Source organism: Ochotona princeps, chromosome 4 (genome assembly GCF_030435755.1).
Source record: "Ochotona princeps isolate mOchPri1 chromosome 4, mOchPri1.hap1, whole genome shotgun sequence".
Lineage (NCBI taxonomy): Eukaryota > Metazoa > Chordata > Mammalia > Lagomorpha > Ochotonidae > Ochotona > Ochotona princeps.
In genome coordinates this window covers 55,826,411-55,848,675 of record NC_080835.1, presented here as the reverse complement: position 1 = coordinate 55,848,675, position 22,265 = coordinate 55,826,411, and the positions used below count along the sequence as shown (strand labels likewise).

The 22,265-nt window shown below is 41.9% G+C and overlaps 1 protein-coding gene across 1 annotated transcript in view; it reads right to left on the bottom strand.

Annotated features, from left to right (window-relative positions):
• The window catches only part of ACER3 (alkaline ceramidase 3), a 140,086-nt gene that overhangs the window by 76,612 nt on the left and 41,209 nt on the right, over positions 1-22,265 (bottom strand). The window contains exon 2 of the mRNA XM_004589864.3: positions 21,544-21,654. Coding sequence (XP_004589921.1) covers positions 21,544-21,654 — 111 coding nt within the window. The remainder of the gene's footprint in view (positions 1-21,543; positions 21,655-22,265) is intronic.

Below are 22,265 nucleotides of genomic sequence, written 5' to 3'. Positions count from 1 at the left end.
CCTCCTTATGCAAAATGGCACCCAATTCAGTTTTAGGGGACTGAGTGGGCTGTGAAATCCACCCTGTTCTCGCATTGTGCATCTGGGATCTGCTGCTCTGTCTCTGCTCCTGGTCAAATCAAACAGTCCAGCAGGACGGACAGTTCTTTGTCTGGGTTCACCGCCCAAGCTCCCAGTGAAAGTCCCTTCCCACCTTGTCGCTGGTGTAGTTTTGGCTGCCAGTGCAAATCGAATCGCCACTCACTGCATGCCGCTGGGATATCAGTCACTGCAACACCACACCGTAGTGTCCACTGCTTTCCTGTGTCTCTCAGTCTCTAGGTACCCCTCTGCTGTTGTTCTATCCTCTCCTATTTTCTGGAATGTGTTCTGTTTCATCCTGACCAAATGTTTCTCCATCCATTCAAACATGTCCTTACCCTTTTCTGCCATCTTGATTCTCTTAAAATATTTATTTTCTACTAACTTCTCAAAGATCATCTGTAAATGCTTACTAATGTTGAATACTCTAATCATTCAAAGAAGCTAGAGATCTAGATTCTTATGTGAATTCTCCAATTTTCAAATAATTAAAACACAACTAAATTTTAAATATGAGCCCATTAAAATAAGACTGCATTCCATATTCTGCTTTTGGGTGATGAATTAGTAACATTTATATCTATCTTTGACCGTCTTTTCTCTATATTCACCCTCTCACTGTTCTCATTAATTTAAATGACTAAATTTGGGGCCTGGCGCAATGGCCTAGTAGCTAAAGTCCTCGCCTTGAACGCCCCGGGATCCCATATGGGCGCCAGTTCTTATCCCGGCAGCTCCACTTCCCATCCAGCTCCTTGCTTGTGGCTTGGAAAAGCAGTCAAGGACGGCCCAAAGCCTTGGCTCTCTGCACCCGTATGGGAGACCCAGAAGAGCTCCTGGCTCCCGGCTTTGGATTGGATCAGCATTGGCCGTTGCAATCACTTGGGGAGTGAATCACTGGACGGAAGATCTTCCTGTCTCTCCTCCTCTATGTATATCTGACATTGCAATAAAAATAAAAATAAATATTTAAAAAAATGACTAAATTCCAGTGTTAAATGATACCTAACCCTCACCTATGAATTCTAATTTGTACAACAAATACCTGTGTGAATCTTTGCTTAATGTCACCTGAAGATTTCAAACTTCACAGAATCAAAACAATACCAGATCTTCTCTCCAAATCTCTTCCTCAGTCTCGTTTTTCTTGGTTAATGAAATCTCTGCTTACACACTTGGTTAAACTAGAAACCTGAAAGTCATCTTTGAAAATCTTTCAACATCCACACATAATTAATGAATGCATTTTTTAGGCACTCCCTCCAGAATATATCTTGAGTCATCTAATTCTCTATAGTCGCCCCATGTGGCATCCAAATTAAATTACTATCATTTCCTACTGGACCATTACAACAGTCTCTATTAACTGGTTTTCTATATTGTACTCTTATTGTTCATAATTCTGTTCTTTACAAGATAACCTGGGCTATCTTTCAGAAATACAAACAGGGTAATGTCATTTTCCATTGACTTTGTACTGTTCTTATAATAATAGTCCGACTTTTTGCTCTGGCCTGTGAAATTGTCTTGTGTAGTTTGGCCCTCATGTGAATCTCTCTGATCTGATACTCATATTTTTCTCCTTGACTATTAAGGCATAGTAGGGGAAAGTCAGAAAGCTCATAAGCGATTATAATAAGCATCCTGCAAACTGTGATAAAGCACTGTATCTAACGGCAGCACAGAAAAGTCATCTTCTCCTATCAAGAGATCAAGAAAAGTTTAAAGAAAGGTTTTCCAGAGGAAGCACACATCTGAATGACAGACATGTGTTTACTAGATCAGAGGTTAAAGGTAGAGATGTGAGAATACCTATGGAAACAAAACTAGCAAGCAGTCTGATACAGCTAAAGTACAAGGCACATGTGAGAGAGCTGTGCAAGATGAAGCTGACAGTCCAGATTAGGACCAACATACCAAGGAACAGTGAATATTCAAATAGGTTATTTCACCTGAAGAGAAAATGGCTAGTTTGAAAGATTCAGGCATGACTGGAGAATACAAGTAAAATCTCATATAGTATATCTGAATATTTGATACTATTAGCATACTATAAGTTTATCAAGAGGTTCATCATTTTCTAGAAAATTATCAAAATCATCACAAATAGGAAATTCAATTATAAACAAGTTATTTGAGGAGCCAGTATGGTGACTCAATAGGTTAATCCTCCACCTACTAATGTCAGAATCCTATATGGACACCTGTTCATGTCTAAGCTTTTCCACTTCCAGTCCAGCTCCCTGCATATGATGTGGGAAGGCAGAGGAGGACGGCTAAAAGCCTTGGACCTCTGTACCCACATGGAAGACCAGAAGAAACTCTGCATTCTCGGCTTCAAATTGGCTCAGTTCTGGTTGTTGCAGCCATTTGGGGAGTGAACCAGTGAATGGAAGATCTCTGTCTTTCCTTCTCTCTGTAAATCTTTTAAATTTAAAAAAAGCAACAAATCTTTAAAAAACAAAAAGCCACACACGAAGTGATTTAAGCCAATGGAAAAAGTATGTGAAAACAAAATAGTATTTATGGGTTGCTTATTTATGAAAAGTAGAAACCTAGTGATAACTTCAAAAATAATTTTTACTTACCTCTTCTTGCAAATAGATTCTTTCATACAGAGAATAAAATATTTTGTTAGCATCAGAGTTGTCATGGTGTTTCACTTGAAGAGTTTTATTTGGTTTGTTTAAGATGTCAAAGTAAATATAAAATCTCTATTTGTGTAGAATATCCAGGGACAAGTTCCCTATCTGGTCATGTCCAAAATGAAGACTGATACAATCAACATGGTAATGGAATTGAAATAAGGAGGTCAAGGTATCCTCTGCATCCTTAATTAGATGTGCATATTCACAACACTTTACAATTGAAAGAGCGTCTCAAGCATATAACAGAATTTCACTCAGTTGGAATCTCTTGATTCAAATATTTGGGCAACCTAAAAGTTTTCAAGGTTATAACGGAACGCAGATATGTGCTCACATAGATTTATTTGGACTCATCTGATTGTATCGGACACATCACAACAGAATTCTGAGTTCAGCTCTAAATTGGAATACCAGATGTCTCATTTATTATCAACTTTACACAGTTGTTTAGCAGCTGGTATTTTGAATAGCAAGTAAGGCAGTCCACCTGTAGCACCAGCAACCCATCTGAGTGCTAGTTGAGTCCTGGTTGCTTCATCTCCAATCCAACTCCCTGTTAATGTACCTAGGAAGGCAGTGGAGGATGGCCTAAGTGCTTGGGCACCTGCACCAACCTGGGAGACTCAGTAAAAGCTCCTGGATCCTAGCTTTAGCCTAGCCCAGTGCCAGCCATCACAGTCATTGGTGAGTGAACCAATGGATGGAAGACACATTTCTTTCTTTTCTTTTCCTTTCTTTCCTTCTCTCTAACTCCGCTTTTCAAGTAAATAAAACAGGGCCTGTCCCAGCTGTTCCGCTTCCCATCCAGCTCCCTGCCTGTGGCCTGGGAAAGCAGTAGAGGATGTTCCAAAGCTTTGGGACTCTTCACCTGCATGGGAGACCCAAAAGAGGCTTCTGGTTCCTGGTTTCAGATCAGCCCAGCTCTGACCACTGTGGCCATTTAGGGAGTGGACTAAAGGATGGAAGATTTTTCTCTCTGTCTTTCCTTCTCTCCATTAATCTGATCTGCCTTTCCATTAAAAATAAATAAATTTTTAAAAATAAACAAATGAATCTTACCAAAAAAGGTTATTTAAATTCCTTGAGATTCAGTTGCCTCAGCTGTATTGTTTGTCATGAAATGTTGTTGCTGTGAGGATTGTTTAGCAGGTACCTGGCTCACAACAAATTAACAAATTTGTTAATTAACAAATTCTATTTTCTAGTGCCTAACTCAAATTATGAAAAGAACAATTTAGTTATTTACCATGATAGAGAAATAAAAGCCAAAGAAGTACTCTGAGTTCTTTAAAAATCACAACATGGTTTTTACCAAGGACCTAGAACATAAGTTAAAAAAATTTATTTTTTATTTTATTTATTTAAAATTTTATTTTTTATTCATATTGTGCAAAGCTGACAAATCATTGCATAAGTTTTCCATAACATGAATTTCCATGTTTTGAAGTACCCCATAAATGGCATAAGCAGTTCATGTGCCTGTAAAGTGTGAACAGCATTAACAGCTTAGTACGTAAATATTTTAAAATGTTTATATTCTTAGTTTTTAGTGAAAACTGATGGTGTCAAAACAATGCCAATTCCTACTTCCAGGTAAAGTCAGCATTATAGTAGAAATGAAACTTATTGTTATGTATGAAGTTAGGAGAAAAATAACCTTGAATGTGTCTTAACTGAAAAACAATGATTAGCAGGAGAAATATTAGTCAACATCACAGGCATCTAATTGATTCAGCTTATATAATGCTGACTGAACAATTCAAGTGGAATAAACTTTCTATACAATGAGTGCCAAAAATGTTGCTTCCAGATTAGCTGCAGACAATAACAGAGGTTTCAACTGATACTTTGAACAACTGAGATCCAGATCCTGAAAGAATTTCTTCCAAGAATTCTAATAGGAGATGAAATGCAGCTTTACCATTACAATCCAGAGGACAAAGCATAAACAAAGCAACGGCTTCCTGGAGGTGGAAGGGGGCCAGCCCAAGCAAAAACAGCCAAGGGAAAGAGCCATGCAACAGCTTTTCTGGGGATGCTTTGGATATGCTGCAGTTGATTTTTCTGCAGGGACAAAGAACGACAGCTGCCTATTAGGAAAGTGTTTTGAGAAAGTAAGCCAAAATTTCAGAGAAATGACTACTAGGAATCTTCACCAGGAAATCCTTCAGCACTTTGCTGTTTCTGCCCCAAACACGAGCACATTTTTCTAGGAGTTCTGACACATAGCCTGTAGGTATCCACCTTCTAATCCTTACTCGGCTCCTTTTGACAAAGGCAGATTTATAGAGACAAAGGGAGAGAGAGAAGGAGAGAGAAACCTGCTGGTTCACTCCCACATAGCTGCAAAAGTTAGGGCTGAGCCAGGGTGAAGTCAGCATCCAGGAGCTTCATCCGGGTCTCCTATGTGGGTGGCAGGGGCCCACAATCGCCTTCTGCTTCTTCCCTAGCCATTAGCAACGGCAGCATCAATGTACAGCAACCAGGACATGAACCAACATTGCAGGCAGTGACTTTATCCACTACATCTCAATGTTGGGCCCTGTTTCCTAATCTTAAAAGATCTCTAAAGGGCACCCACTTTCTTTAGTTAATTATGTAATGGCTATATTAACACGCTTAAATTGCTAGGACCTTGGATTCCTTGGATATGATTGAAATGATGGGTGTTACCTTTTATGAAAGTATCTTCATCTTCATGGAGCTTATATTAAGAAATAAAATTTATGTAATTTATTGTTACCTTGTACTTCCATTTCCATGAACTTTTTTAAAAAAAAAGATTTATGTATTTTTATTACAAAGCTAGATAAAGCTAGACAGAGAGGAAGATCTTCCATCTGATGATTCACTCTCCAAGTGGCCGTAATGGCTGCAGCTACACAGATCCGAAGCCAGAAGCCAGGAACTTCTTCCTGGTCTCCCACGTGGGTGCAGGATCCCAAATCTTTGGGCCATCCTCAACTGCTTTCCCAGGTCACAAGCAGGGAGCTGGATGGGAAGTGGGACTGCCTGGATTAGAACTGGAGCTCATATGGGATCTCAGCACGTTCAAAGCAAAGATTTTAGCCACTAGGCTACTGCACTGGCCCCTCCATGAACTTTTTGAAATCATATCATATAACCTTACTATAGTAACTTACATATACACACACAGCCATAATATCCTATATTAGCCTCATCAATGTACTCTGGGTTACTCTCTCCCTTCTTACTGGCCACAAAGATGGTGCTACACTCACAGCAGATGGGCTGACAGACTAACTCAGTAACCACCGGGCTGTAATAGTATGAAATCATTACTGTCATAGACAGAGTAAAGGACCTCCAACATGTCTATGTGGTAACATAAAATAGCATGTTAACTTAAATGGCACACATCATCTTTCAAATGTGATTAAGGACCTTCAGCTGAGAAAATTACGATGAAAATTAGGGTCTCTAATCAACTAGGTCCTCAATTGTGAGACTGGAGGAGAAAACACTGGGCTGGAGACGGAACTTCAGGGAGGAGAAAGGGCAACCCAGCGCCAACTAAACTGTATCAAAAAACAATAAAAACAACAAAAAAAACTATCTTACCTGAAGTCGGAGTCAGAGGGTAACATGCTGATGTAAAGTGGTCAGAGCGTTATTAGGTTTGAATATGGAGGAAGGCAGCAGTAAATCAAGGAAATGTGGCAGCGGAGAAACTGGAAAGGCTCAGAAACTGACTGCGCTCTAGTGACTCCGGAAAGGAGCTGTCCCTGCTGTTACCTGACCTTTGCCTAGTGAGACCTGTATCAGAATTCTAAGGTATAAGTCATCAAGTCTGTGACAGTTTTTTTTATTATTACACTTCTTTTTATTATTATCACTTTATGATACAGTTCCATAGGCCCTGGGAATTCCCTTATCCCCTCCCTAACTCCTCCCACCCTTACTAAGTTCCCATATATCATTACCATAGTACAGTTCTTCATACACAGTCATATGTCCATCATTGCGGGCATGGACAATGGCAGAGAGTCCAGCATCCTACTCTTAAGATATTGTAAACAGTTTCATTGGGAGTCCATCTTTGTCTGGGAGTAGAGATGGCATATTGCATCGTATCCTCACATCTGGATATGACAGTCTAGATTACACAGTTACTTTACTTCCCCTTAAATGAAAAGCCACAATACAAAATCAACAACAGGAAGAAAAATAGATATTTACAATGCCATGAAGTTAAATAACATATTGCTAGATAGGATACTCTCTATTACACAGTTACGATACATCCCCCCCCAAATGAAAAGGTATAAAACAAAATCAACAACAGGAAGAAAAAAAGAAATTAAAAACACCGTGAAGTTAAATAACATACTACTGAATGACTAATGTGTCGCTGAAGAAATGAAAAAGAGAATCAAGGAGCTTCTTGAGAAAATGATGCTACTGTATGATCTATGAGTCATTGAAGAATTTAATGAGAAGCGTTTTGAAGAGGTGAAACTAACAAAAACAATCAAAATCCATGAGATGTAGTTTCTGCTGATCTTTGTTGGTGAAATGTGTCTCCTGTAGGCAACAAATAGATGGATTTTGTTTTTTTTTTATCCAGTCTACTAATCTATGATGTTTGATTGATGAGTTTAAGACATTGACATTCAGAGCTAATACAAGTGGTGGCAATTTGGTCCCATCATTTTAGCAATGGGTTGTTCATTGATGTAGTCTTCTGTTGTTATTTTTACTGGGATGTTATTTGCATTCATTGTTATCATTAATAGTTTTTGAGAATGGACTAAAGAGAAATAAATAACATAGTAAGCAAACCAGAAAGTGATTTCTGAAAGTTCTTTCCATGGCAAACTGATTTCTGAAAGTTCTTTCCATGGCAAACTGATTTTATGTTGCTTCATCACTAAGTGTAACTGCTACAATTTAAAAGGTTATCTGTCTAGCTCACAGGATGGCCCAGCGGCTGAATCCTTGCCTTGCAAGTTCCAGGAGCCCATGTGGATGCTCCACTTGCCATCCAGCTCCCTGCTCGTGGACAGGAAAGGCAGTAGAGGATGGCCCGATGCCTTGTGGGACCCTGTACCCACGTGGGAAACCCAGAAGAAGCTCCTGGTTCCTGGCTTCAGATTGGCTCAGCTCTAGCTGTTGCGGCCATTTGGGGAGTGAACCAGTGAGTGGAGGATCTTTCTGTCTCTCCTCTCTGTAAATCTGGTTTGTCTTTCCAATAAAAATGAATCTTTTTTTTTAAGACTATTTGTCTAGTTTGCCGTATTCTAAAGCATCCACTTAGGTTCTCTTTCTTATGAATTACAATGTTAAGAGCATTTAAAATGATTTTTCTGGAGCCAACATTGTGGTGTAACACATTTAAGCCTCTGCCTGCAACAGTGGCATGTCATATGGGTGTTGCTTCATGTCCTGGCCAATCCAGCTCCCTTCCTTATGTGCATGGAAGGGCAGGAGAGGCTAGCCCAAGACTTGGGCTTCTGCCACCGACATAGGCGACCCAGATGAAAGATCTAAATGGAGCCTCTAGCTTCAACCTGGCTCAGTCCTGACTGCTGTGGCGATTTGGAGAATGATCCAGCAGGTGCAAGCGCTTTCTCTCTTGCTCTTTCCTCCTGCCCCCCCTGTAACTCTGTCTTTCAAATAAGTAAATCAATTAAAAAATAAAATGTTTTCTTCTCTCTATATAATTTAATGATTCTGAAAAAGTTTACTTAAAATAAACATTGACATCATTTCCCCTACAATTTAAAACACAGCAGCTTATTTACTAACACAACTATTAGGAAAATAACTGGTGGACACAGCATTGATTCTATTGATCCAGGTAGGACTTCTTTCATAAATATGTGTATTTGTGATTTAATACTGCAGAAAAACAAACCAAGAGAAACACGAAGATATGTGACAAAGGAACAGATCCCAAGGGCAGCTTTAACTAGGATGGCAAGTCAAACTGAAGCCAAGCTCACCAAAAGATCTGGCACTTGCTTAGGGACACAGATTGGAAAAAATATTATGAATGCTTTTAATGTTAGGTTCCTCAATTTGCCCATACTGACCTTCTATCTATTCTTTACAGCATTTAACCACAATTGTTAAGTACATATTCATTTGGGAAATCACTTGGTTAATGTTTGTCTATCCTACTAGATTATAAGTTCCAATGAACAATATTGTGAGGTATATACCTAGCATGTAATAGATTCTCAGTAAATATTTGTCTTATAAATTTCTAATAATCTATTTCTAAAATATTTTCCCATAAAGCCAAAATTCCTAATACTTTCAGCAAAATCTCCCTCAACTCCAAAAAGTAAGTGTAAATTAGTAAAACAGTATGGGTTTTTGGTGATAAAATACTGTAAATCATTCTGTTATGTGATGAATGCTCTTGATTTGAAAATCAAATCTCTTTCCTGATTTGGTATTTGGTATTTCTCTCCCCTCTCTCCATTAAGAAAATAGACACATACACAGGAAGTACATGTTTTCTGCTTGCTAAGCTACAGACTGGAACACTCACATCACATATCTGAGTGCCTGGGCTCAAATCTCAACCCCGCCCCTGGTTCTAGCAGATCCTGGGAAGAAAGTAATGTTCAAGTAGTTGGGTTCCTGTCATTCACGTGGGAGACCTGGACTGAATATTCCCAGCTCCCAGGTTCAGCATGGTCCTACCTCCAGAAACTGTGAGCATTTGGGGAACACATCATCGAAAAGGAATCCCTGTCTGTCTCCTTTTGCCTTTTAGAAAATTAAAATATACATATATATTCCCATATGCATACAGGTATAATTAGAATTTGTACAAACAAATATGATGGGGAGACTTAATCAAAATTCAAAGAATATAAACAGGTTTTAGTAAGATTGTTATTTAGAGGCATTTAAAGTACTCATCCATTAATGTACTTTTCAACTTGTATCTGGTATTTTTTGAATTTTAGGAATACAGACGATGACTCAGTCTCACTTTCAGGAAGCTTAGTCTTACAGATGGAACAGACACTTGAAATAGTACAGAGTTTACATATACTCTCATGTATCCTTAACCTTTATGCCATTTCCTTTTTACTACCCTATAAAGAAAAATATATATTTAAAACAAAGCAATAGACATATTATTGTTATTTTCAGAACCATTTAAGAGTAAGTTACAGACACCTGACTCATATCCTTAAACAGTCCAGAAAATATAGCTGCCCCCATATGCTTGCATTTCATTTCCACAGATGAAAAATTTGTGAGAAAGAAAAACTGCATCAACTGTGTTGGTTTTTACACAGAGCTTTTTCTTGAAATGATTCCCTAAGCAATACAGTAAAACAACACCAAAGAACATTTACATTGTTAGGTATTTCAATTCTCCATAGATGACAAAATATACATGGTGATGTGGATAGATCATATGCAAATGCTATGCCATCCAGGATCTTGCATGTGGACAGATTTGGATGGCCAAAAATCAATTCTCCACAGACACCAATGGATGACTAAGCAGTCACACTCTTTTTTTTTTTTTTTTAAGATCCTCTGTCAGCTGATCACTCTTCTCATTGTGATCGTACTGCAACAATCAAATTCAGGAAAATTACTAGCACAGTATTATTATGCATTCTACAGTTCTCATTCAAGTTCTGCTGATTTACCAAATATTATCCCTGAATTTGAACCAAGTACTCTGATATGGGATACAGGTATATCAAGAGGCAATCTAACTACTGTGACATATGCCTGTCCCAGTACAGCTGTTTTTAAAAACGTCCCTTATTGTTTTTTTGTTTTTCTGATCACTATTTTCTCCATTTGACTGCACTTCATTTACACACTTTTGGCTGTAACACTCCTGTTTCCTTTACATTGCATCACATCAGGAAAAAACTGCTTTTTGTACCATTGCTAACGATGTTAACTTCTGTTACTTGAAAGGTACTATCTGGTCCTGGTTTGTTTTCCCTTCTACAAATAATAAGTAACTTGTTAAGAGGTAATCTGAGGTTGCAATTATAATGTCATAGAACATTTTCACCCAATAATCTCAGCATTTAAATTTATTAGTTGGCACCCTACTGTTTAAGAAAAAGGGTTTCCATCCTCACCCCAGTTGTCCAGTTTTTAGAATCATATAACCCAGTGGATTTTTTTATACTGTGTGTTATAAACCATTACATTCATTTTTCACTTTGAAGTTCAGGTTATCTTATTTGGCAAAAGTACCTTTTATGTCACACTGACATGATCAGTCTATTTTCTGCGCCTGTTCTTACTTTCTGGCATGACAAGATGTTCCAGACTGACTCATCATGTATTTTCCATGACTCAGCCCAGAAATTACTTTTCCAAAAATTTTTGTTTCCTTGTTTTAGAAACCAAGGTCTGGGCAGCAAATGCATTCGCTGCTACTATAGGGTTGTTTCTTACTGTTTCTTCCAGAGGACAGACCATTTGAAAACAACTTAATAAAAAATCATGTTGATACCTTGAATTCCAACCTAACACTACTGTGTATGTCCTTACAGGTAAAGTGAGTCTCTTGGAGGAAGCAGATAGTCAGAGTTTGTATTATATTTTAAAGATTTTTATTTATCTGAAAGGCAGAGAGATGAAGGTTGGGGTAAGTCACAGAGAGGCAGACAGAGGTGGGGAGGGGGAGAAGAGAAAGAGAAGGGGGAGAAACAGAGACATCTTTTTCAGCTGGTTCACTCCCAAAATGCCTGCAAGAGTCAGGGTTGAGGGCTCGGCAGTGTGGCCTAGTGGCTGAGGTCCTCGCCTTGATCCCATATGGCCGCTGGTTCTGATCCCGGCAGCTCCACTTCCTCTCTGTCTCTCCTCCTCTCAGTATATCTGACTTTGTAATAAAAATGGAATAAATCTTTTAAAAAAAAAAAAAAAAGAGTCAGGGTTGAGCCAGGCCAAAGCTACAGCCAAGAACTCCATGTGGGTAGCTCACAAGGATGGCAGAGACCCAAAGGCTCAGGCCATCATCTGCCGCCTTCTAGGCACATTAGCAAGAAGGTGGATTGGAAACACAGAGGAACCAGGTCTTGAACCAGTAACTCCAATTTGGAATGTAGGCCTAACAAGTGGTGGTTTAATCTGTTGTGCCACAACATCTGCCCTAGGAGTTTGGATATTCATCCACTTGGCCATAGTGTGTCTTTTAGTTTTGGAAAATTTAATCAATTATATTCATGGTAATTATTGATAGGTAAAGATGTACCATTGTATTTTGTAATATTTTCTAGTTATTTTGCATATTCTTTCTTCTTAATGTTTTCCTTGGTGATTTTCCCTTCAACAATTCTTTAGTATTCATGTTTTGATTCATTGCTTTTTATTTTTAGAGTATTGTTATAGGTTAACCACTTATATTAAGCAACTAACACAAGTGTATACTTAAACACCCCCACCTCTGTATTTTGAATTTGTACTATTGTACATTATATATCCATTACAATTATATTATTATTTTAATACTTTTGTCTTTTCTTCTTCATTTTAAGGATATAAGTGGTTTATACCCCACTATCAACTACCCATTAAAATTATATTATTGTTTTTAATACTTTCATCTTTCACTGTTCATACGAAGGATTAAGTGGTTTGTACCCCACCATTACATTATTAAAGTATTCTGAATTTCATTTGATTATACATTTACTTTTTTTTTTTTTAAAGATTTATTCATTTTTATTACAGCCAGATATACACAGAGGAGGAGAGACAGAGAGGAAGATCCTCCGTCCGATGATCCACTCCCCAAGTGAGCCGCAACGGGCCGATGCGCGCCGATCCAAAGCCGGGAACCTGGAACCTCCCCCAGGTCTCCCACGCGGGTGCAGGGTCCCAATGCATTGGGCCGTCCTCAACTGCCTTCCCAGGCCACAAGCAGGGAGCTGGATGGGAAGTGGAGCTGCTGGGACCAGAACCGGCGCCCATATGGGATCCCGGGGCTTTCAAGGCGAGGACTTTAGCCGCTAGGCCACGCCGCCGGGCCCAATTATACATTTACTTTTAGCAGTAAGTTTTATACCTTCACTTGTTTTCATATTGCTCACTGAAGTCTATTTCCTTCATCTCAATACAATGACTTTAGTATTTACTGCAAACTGGCCCTTACAGTGATAAACACTCTCAACTTTTGTCTGGAAAATATTTTATCCCTTCATTTCTGACAGACACATTTGCTGGATTCAGTATTCTTTTTTTTTTTTTTTTTTTTTTGATTCGGTATTCTTGATTGGCAGATTATTTTTCTTTTTCTATCAGCACTTTGAACAGATTATCACCCTTTGTCTGAGTGTGGGAGGTTTCTGCTGAGAAGTCAGCTGCTAAGCATTCTGAATGCCCCTCGTGTGTTATTTGCTTCTTTTTTCCTACTGCCTTCAAGGTACTGTTTGTTTTTGATTTTTTACAAATTTGACTATTTAAGTCTTTTGTTAGGTAGTCTTGGACTGAATCTGATTGATAACCTGTGATCTTGCTGTACCTGGATATTTGTGTCTTTCTCCAGGTCTGGAAAGTTTTCTATCATGACTTCTTTCTAAAAGAACATTTATTTTATTAGAAGGGCAGATTTATAGTGAGGAGGAGAGACAGAGAGAAAGATTCGTCTGCTGGTTCACTTCCCAAGTGGCTGCAACAGCCAGAGCTGAGCTGATCAAAAGCTAGGAGCCAGGCATCTCTTTCAGGCCTCCTACATGAGTGTGCAAGGTTCCAAGGACTTGGGCCATCCTCGGGTGCTTTCCCAGGCCATAAGCAGGGAATCAGAGCAGAATTGGAGTGTCTGGGACATGCACTGGTGCCCATATGTGATGCTGGCACTAGAAGGTGGAGGATTAACCTTTTGAGCCATGGGCCATGGTGCAGCCCTTCCACTGAAATTCCTTTAATCTACTTTCTCTATTCCTTGTTAACTCACCAGGCTACAACAATCCCTTCTCTGCTCCCTTTTGAATGCAATAACCTGTATGTTGCTGTTTTGATATTATCCCACAAAATTTTTAAGTTCTCTTCATTCCTTTCATCTCCTCTCACTATATAAATTAAAATAGCTTGTCTTTAAAGTTCATGGTTTCTTTGCTTAATCAAGTCTGCCATTCATACATTCTAATGAGCTGAATTTCTTTCATTGTACTATATTTTTCAGCTCCAGAGTTGTTTAATTTTTTTAATTATCATTTAAAATTCTCTGTGAAGTTTCTAATACATCTCTCTAAACTGTTTCCATATGCTTTCTCAAGTTTTACTGCATTTCCTTAAAATAGTTATTTTGAATTCTTTGATGGATCACATATCTCCACGCCGTTGGGGTTCATGATTGGCACCTTATTTTTGCCCACATGGTGAAGTAACATTTCCTGGCTTGTTCCCAATGCTCACAGACACGTGTCCACGTCTTCTCATGTTAGATGTTTACTCTAGTCTTCCCTTTCTGGCTTTGTTGTATTCATCCTATTTTATTGACACCACCGGATTTGTTTCCTATGTCAGTAAGCACTGCAAATATTTCACCAAAGGGGGGTGTCCTAGGCCCAAATTTGCTGCAAATCTTGCTTTGAAAAAACAAAACAAAAAAAAGTTGATGTGGTGCCTTTGTCTCCAGGGAGGTTACCCAGGCTGTGTGGGGAAGCTGGCCAGTCACTGAAGTCAGAAATCTATCTGAATGACCCAGATGGTTAAATCTCCCAACAGTTCCCTGCACAGGTGGAATATTCCCCAAGTGCCATTAAAGGGCTGGTGCCAAAATTGGCCCTTCTCAGCATCTACTGTAGGATGGAGGCTAGTAAGTCTGTCCCTGTGGCCCATATAGGCATAAATACTCCAGCAATTTCCACAAAAGCAGGACAGTACCTGACTGTCGCAAGAGGGGCTGGAGAGGTAACTGGGCCCCCTCAGAATCTGCCATGGCATAGGAGGTCCGATAATAAGATACAGGAAAGTCTTCCTTTGAGGACTATGCCAGAACTACAGCTGAAGAAGGTTGCTGTGGAGCCACAGAATAACGAGTTTTCAAATGTACTAACAAGGTCAATGTTAGCGAACAAACAAACTTCTGTATCAAGACATTTGTGTGTCTGGTTCCTCCTAGACTTCTGGGAAGATGGTCTTGACTGCTGGCTAAGGGCCAAACCAGGCTGTTGTCATGCCCTTTGGAGTACAAAGCTATATATCCGGGTTTGAATCAAGAAGCACTCAGTGACAAGTCCGCCACCTGCATGTGGCTCTGCAGCCTCAACTCTCCTGTGTCTTGGGTTCCATTGGAGTTTCCAAGTACCTGAGTACCCCGGCTCGAAAACAGACTGCTGGACAGGGGTCAGGGGCTGACCTCCTAGTTAAACATCATGCTGACATCAACTTTCATGTGTTCTATTTTCAAAAATTTTAATCTATTTCTTTGCTTGAGGTTACCTAATACAGTTAGAAGTGTTGTGCTATAGTCTCCTTCAGCTTTAGAGTTACTTGTGGGAGGGAGCTTGTATTAGCCAAAGGTGATTTTGATGCTTATTTTCTGCTTTTTTTTTTTTTTGAAAGATTTATTTTTATTGGAAAGGCAGAGAGGAGGAGAGACAGAGAGAAAGATCTTCCATCCGCTGGTTCATTTCTCAAGTGGCCAAAACAGCCGCAGCTGAGCTCATCCGAAGCCAGGAGCCAGGAGCTTCTTCCAGGTCCCCCATGCAAGGGTGCAGGGTCCCAAGGCTTTGGGCAATCCTCTACTGTTTTCCCAGGCCACAGTCAGGGGGCTGGAAGGGAAGTGGAGCAGCTAGGATATGAACTGGCACCCATATAGGATTCCGGTGCATGCAACATAAGGACTTCAGCCACTAGGCTATCGCATTGGGCCCTTCTGCTTTGTTTTTACAGTAATTTTTAAGCAGGTATAAGATAGCATATTGTTTATGTAGTTACGATTTTTTTCTGTAGTTAAGGTTTTAGGTGGCTTACATGACTCCTATCTCAATACTGCCCCCTTCTGTCAGAATAATGAAGCATACCCCATCGAGCATACTTCAAAAAGTCCATGAAAAAAATGGAATTAAAATGAGGGGAATCCAAAAATTTCATGGAAAGTATATTTTATGGAAAAATGATTTGTGGATTTCAATTGTTTTGTGCAAAAATAAACTTATCGCTTAATTTTATTTTTTCAGAAGACAGAAATGGGATGGAGGAACAGAGAAGGGGTTGATATACTTTGTAATTCTTTTGTTTTAATAGGATCTTAATTTCCACTTCTAACTTTCTTGTTTCATTCACTAACATCTCTCCAACCAAAGGGTATCTCTCCCTTTCTATTTAGAATGACGGCTTTCCCAAATGGCTGCCTCATGTCTTGCCCACTTCCTAGTCCTTTACCTTCAGTCGATGCTGTGACCCTCCCTGCAGTGACCTTCAGTCAGATTTTAGGATGTTTTCAGAGGTTTGGGAATTATTGGGGGGTTTTCTTTTTGACGTTTTGTCAGACTTGGGTTCCTGACTTCTCTCTCCTCTTTTCAATACAGTTTTTCAAGCCCTAGTCCATACCCCATGTCTGAAAACCAGAGTCTGGTATTCATTTATTATTATTTTTTAAATTTTTTTTCTTTTTTTTTCTTCTTTTTTTTAATTATATTTTTAACAATCTTTACATAGTTAATTAGGGTAAAAAAAGCTCAAGGGCTATAGGGAAGTGGGTAAGACTATTATTTCCATATTGTTTCCTTCATGTTTAAAGGGGGGTATTAAGGGAGAAGGCCCACCCAATTTCCCAGTCACCCTCCCCAGGTCCCTGATGTGGGGCATGCTCCGAGGTTCTTGCTCAGGTGGTTTTGATGCGTCAACAGTCATGAATTGCTGCCAATATTTCCACTCCAAACACGATGAGGTCATTGAAGAATCCACTGATTGACATAGTCCATCTGAGAGTCTCCATTTGCCCCGTATTTCGCTGCCAACATAGAGTTGAGGTGGTTGACTTGTTCTGTCCTGTCTTTTCATGGTTAGGGTTCTGAGTCCAGCATTTCGATTGGGGAGATCTCCAAAGAAACTTTGTCTGAGGTGTTCTCAGACCAGATTCTTGTACGTACTAGCAAGTACAGGGCCTGGCACAGTCCATCACCCTGATCAGCTGGTGGTTGCAATTGCTGGGTTGGTTCTGTTTTCAGCCTCGAATTCCACTGGAACCAATGGGTGTTGCAGACCAGCCTGGTTCCCAAAGGGAGCAGCCCCTGGAGTCCAGGCAGGCCCGGGGACAGCTCACCACGTGCATGCAGTGGCTGGCGTCTGGGATCCAGGCATGAGACGCCCTGTCCTGAGACCCACACCTCATTTATTTTTAAAATTTATCTTATTGAGAGGCGCCTCACTCTTGCCAGGTGCCTACCCATTCTCCAGAGGTCTGGAGCTTGAGCTGGGGCTGGCAGAGCTGAGCGGGCCTGGGAACTCCCATGTGTATCTGGGTCCAAGGCAGGGGTAGTGGAGTGTTAGGGCCCCGGGCTGGCATGCTGACATAGTATGCTGGAGGACGGGGCTTGGGTATTTGTTAGTGTGTTTGAGTCCCAGATAGAGGAGGGGTAGCGTCCCAAGCTGTTTCATGTGCTTGAGAATTGGATCTGGAGTCCTAGGTGGGCAAGCAAGACTTTAAGTCAGCACATTAGCTCATCAGAAGACCAGGCTGGGGAACCCATGTGCTCATGGGGCTGTGGGTTGTTCAGGGAAGGAGGTATAGTATGCGTGAGAGGGAGGACCATAAAAGGAATACTTTACAGGTGAGGAATGACCTTCTGGGGGGACTTCCATTGATATGGCCACTGTACTTGCAGGTAAGTGATGGTGGGAGGCTAAAGCTAAGGGGTTTGGACGAGGGAAGCTAGAGAACCTTTCTGGGTCAGACAGATGCACCCACCCACTTGGGAGACCTGAGCTAGGCTAGCTAGCTAGCATGACCACTACTGACCGACATCCCACCATCCACCATCATCCCACCACCACCATCACCCACGCTAAATCGAGGGTCAGGGATCTACTTGGAAGGTCTAGATCATAGTACAGGTAATGTTAGCCTGGGCCATAACATTAACCAGCATGCAAGAGAACCATATCTGGGAGCAAATTCTGTGGGGTGATTTGTGGGCTCACCCCTGTGGGACTGCCGTAACAGATGGTTTGCTCAAGAGCTAAGAGGGTGATGGACTGATCTGAGCATGACCATGGAACCCCCAGACACTCACGGGTGCTGGAGTTGGGAACAGGCTGGGCTGGTCTAGGCTGCAGCACCCGTGGCACACACGGGAATAGAGTGTGGGGTGGACTGGGCCGCAATACCCACCAGCACACATAAAGGCTGAGAAAGTGGGGATAGACAGTGCTGTGTAAGGACCTAGCACTCACTGGCACACATGAGATCTGGGTCTGGGAGTGTGCCTGGTGAGGGAACTCCCATGGTGGGCTATAACTCACGCTGGTGAGCAGGTGAGTTAGGGCTGCGTGTTGGTCAAGTCAGACCAGGCCAGACCAGAGTGGGGCGGAGGGATGGCAGTGGACCGGGAAGGGGCAGGGCAAACCTTAGCACACGGACATGTGAGAAGACTGGATGGAATGTGGGCCATGCTAGGCTAAGCTATCACACCTCTGGTTTGCATGAAAGCCAAGGATGGGGAAAACTGGGCAGGGCTGGGCTGCAGTACCCGTCAACAAGAGTTGGGACTGGAGCTGGGCTGGGCCACGTCAGACTGCAGAATCTGATGGCAAAGGCCAAGACAGGGGATGGGCTATGCCAGGCTGGGTCAGAGCAACTACCAGCACACATAATATCTGTGGCTGGGAGCAGGCCTAGTTGGAGAGCTAAGGGGATGTTCAGCTGGGTTGAAGTTCCCACTAGTGAGCATGAGAGCCGGAATGGGGGCTATGAATTGGGCTGGACTCCAGTACCTGCTGGTGCTCGCAAGGGCCAGAGAAGGTGTAGGACAGGCTGGCCTAGGTCTCGGCACTTGCTGAGTGTGGGGGTGAACCAGGCATGGCTGGGCTGTAGTGCCAAAATGGGAGTGGGATAGTCAGGCAAGGCCACTGCATCTGCCACGTCTGGAGGTGGGCCAAGCACCCACCATTATATGTGAAATCTGCCACTGAGAGGTGACCTGATAGAGGAGCTCAGGGAACTTCTGTCAGGACACAATCCCTGCAGATGAGTGCAAGAACCAAAGCTAGGAGAAGCCCAGACCAGGCCAAATTACATATACATGTGGGTCAGGTCTGGGGGTAGGCCAGGCTGAGCCAGTTCATACCACCCATTGGCAGATGTGAGACCCAGGACGGGGTGCAGAACAGGCCAGGTTGGGCCACAACACCAGCTAGTTCACATTAGGGTCAGGATTAGGGACAATGCAGGCTGTGCTAGGCTGTAGCACCAAGCACCATGAGATGAACTGGGGGCAGACCAGAACAGGCCGGGTTGTAGCATCCACCTGCAAAATGCCAAGGTGAGGTAGGTCATGCCATATTGGGCTACATCATACATAATGCTCAGTGTGGGGAGGCAAGTCCACTAGGGGGGTAGCGTGGGCTCCCCTACTGGGCCACTGCTCTGGTTGATGAGCGTGAGAACTGGGACCAGGGGTAGAGCAGGCTGGGCAGAGTACAACACCCATTGGCCTGCATGTGAGGTGGGTTAGGGGGAGAGCCAGGCTGGGCTAAACAACCATTTCCACTGGTGCATGCATGAGCCAGAGTAAGTGCAAGCTGGTTGGGCTTTGTCAATGCATTCGCTGGGAAGAGCTAGGAATGGGGGCAAGTCCTGTCAGGCTAGACTGTAGAATCACCTGGAAAGTGCAAGATTTGGGGCTGGGTGTAGGACTAGAGGAGAACTGTGGGAACATTCCTGATGGGCTGCGGCTCCCACTAGTGAGAGGTGGCTGGAGGATGGACCTGGTTGGACAGGTGGTAGCAATTGCCAGTATAAGTTGAGTTTGATGGTGGAGTCACTTGGGTTGGGCTAGCCTGTAGCACCCATTGGTGTGCACCATAGCTGAATGGGATGCAGGATAGAATGGACCAGTCTGCTACACACACACTGTTATCCACAGGAACCAGGGCTGGGGGTGGACCATGGTGGGAGTGATTTGGGGTTGCTCCAATTGGGTTGCAGTTCCCATTGGTGTGCATGAGGGAAAGTGTGGTGGGCAGGGTTGGGCTGGGCCACAGCATTCATTGATTTGTGTAAAAGATGGGGCTGGACATAGAACTGACCCAGCAACTGCAACCACCAGTGTGAGTGTAGGCTGATGTGTGTGATGGACTAAACCAGACCCTGGGCTGGCTGGCACACACTGGAGTCAGGTCTGGGGTCACTTCAGATGAGGTTTCTTTGGGGACATTCCAAACTGAACCACTGAACTCAGAACTCTAATCATGGGAAAAATCATACGATCTGTGATTTTATCGTGGAGCACATGTGTCAGAACTGGGCCTCCTCAGTTACTGAAGGCAATGCAGTGGATGGCATGCCCAGATGCACATGGAGGATATGGCAGTCCACTGGGGCCCGCAGAGGATATCTAGTACCACAGCAGAGGATAGAAGGCAGAACAAATTGGACAACTACCCCAGCCAAGCACTGACAGCAAGCATTTGGGCAAAAGAAAACTCTAAGTGGACCATGTCAGCCAATGGGCCTTGGAAGGATTTCCTCATCCTTGGAGCAATGAAACCAACAGCATTTCAGAACTACTGAAACCACTTGAGCAGTCCCCTCAGAGCATGCTTCACATCAGGGATCCTGGGATGACACTGGGTAGCCGCTCCCCATCCCCCTGTCACCAGGTATTGATGCAGTCGGGATGCTGGGTGTGACTTTTCCCCTATTCTCCCTTCTGCAGGAAGGGAAGAAGAAAAAGAAAATTGGAAATAATTATCTCACTCACTTTCATCTATTCCGTGACCCTTCCCACCTTAATCAGTGGTTCAGATGGGCATGCATCATTCTCAACTATGTAAACATCATTAAAAAATAAAATATCTATTATCTCTCTCTCTCTTTCTCTGTCTCTCTGTCTCTCTGTCTCTCTCTATTATGTTTTTAAAGAGTTACAGAGAGCGAAGCAGAGATAGAGATCTTCCATGTAGGATTCACTCCCTAAATGACCATAACAACCAGATCTGGGCCTGACTAAAGTCAGGAGCTAGGTGCTCCTTCTGGGTCTCCTACATGGATGCAGGGGCTCAAGCACCTGAGCTTGCCTCCACTGCATTTCCAGGTTCATTAGAAGGGAGCTGAATGAGAAGCGCAGCAGTCAGAACTCAGATCAGCATCCATACGGGATGTCAGTGTTACAGGCAGCGGCTTTGTCTGTTACCATAATGTCAGCCCTGGGATTTATTTCTTATTTTAAAATAATTAAAAATTCATAATAAAGTTACATATTGCTTAGTGATAGAGATATACTCTGAAAAACATGTTTTTAAGGAATTTCATTGTTGTGCAAAGATCACAGAGTGAATTTATACTAACCTATATGGCACAGCCTGACATATACCTGGGCTATTTTATATGATCTATTGCTTCCAGACTATAGCATGTTACTATACTGAGTACTATGGGCAAGAATAACAGAATGCTAAGTATTTGTGTTTAGAGTCTACAGGAAAGTAACCTGTTCTGCACATCAGTAAGTGAACAGTGAGTCAATGGGAAAGCCTTGAATATTATTACACACTAACAGACTTCACAAACATTGTACACAAAGATGCGTAATAAGCAATACTGAGAATCAAAATTAATAAATAAGTGAAAGAGTCCACATGTTGAGTGCACATTGTTTTCTTCAGATAAAGTGTTACATACCTGTTAGTGCTAGATACGAAGCAATGTACCGCTTTTCCAGTCCATCTCTAGCACTCTGAATTGCACCAAAAATTGGAGGTATGATCATAATCAAGTTACTCACTGTATTCCCTGCAGAAGAGAAACACAAAAAAGGTACTTAAATAATCAATGACATTTTATTTTTTAAGATTTATTTATTTTTATTGGAAAGGCAGATATACAGACAGAAGGAGAAACAGAAAGATAGATCTGTCTACAATCCGAAGCCAGGAGCCAGGAGCTTCCTCCCTGTCTCCCATGCCAGAGCAGGGTCCCAGGACTTTGGGGCATCCTCTATTGCTTTTCCAAGCCACAAGCAGGAAGCTGGAAGGGAAGTGAAGCAGCCTGGACACAAATTGGCATCCATATGGGATTCCAGGTATGCAAAGCGAGGATTTAGCCACTAGGCTATCATGTTGGGGCCAATCAATGACATTTTAAATGAAGATACATTCACCTTGCCGCAAACAACAGTTAAACAAGTGAGTTCTCAGAAAGATGGTGGGAAGATATTTTCAAGCTGCTATAGGAAGTGATTCTGTACTCAACAACAAAAAGTCTTACAAGCATACAAGTAAGATAAAGATAAATCAAACTAAGATTTTTCCACAGCATATTCATGAAAGACAATTATAAATTCTGGCAGCAAGTAGAAAAAAAGGATCTCAGAAAGAACCTCAGAAAATGCGCGTGTACACACA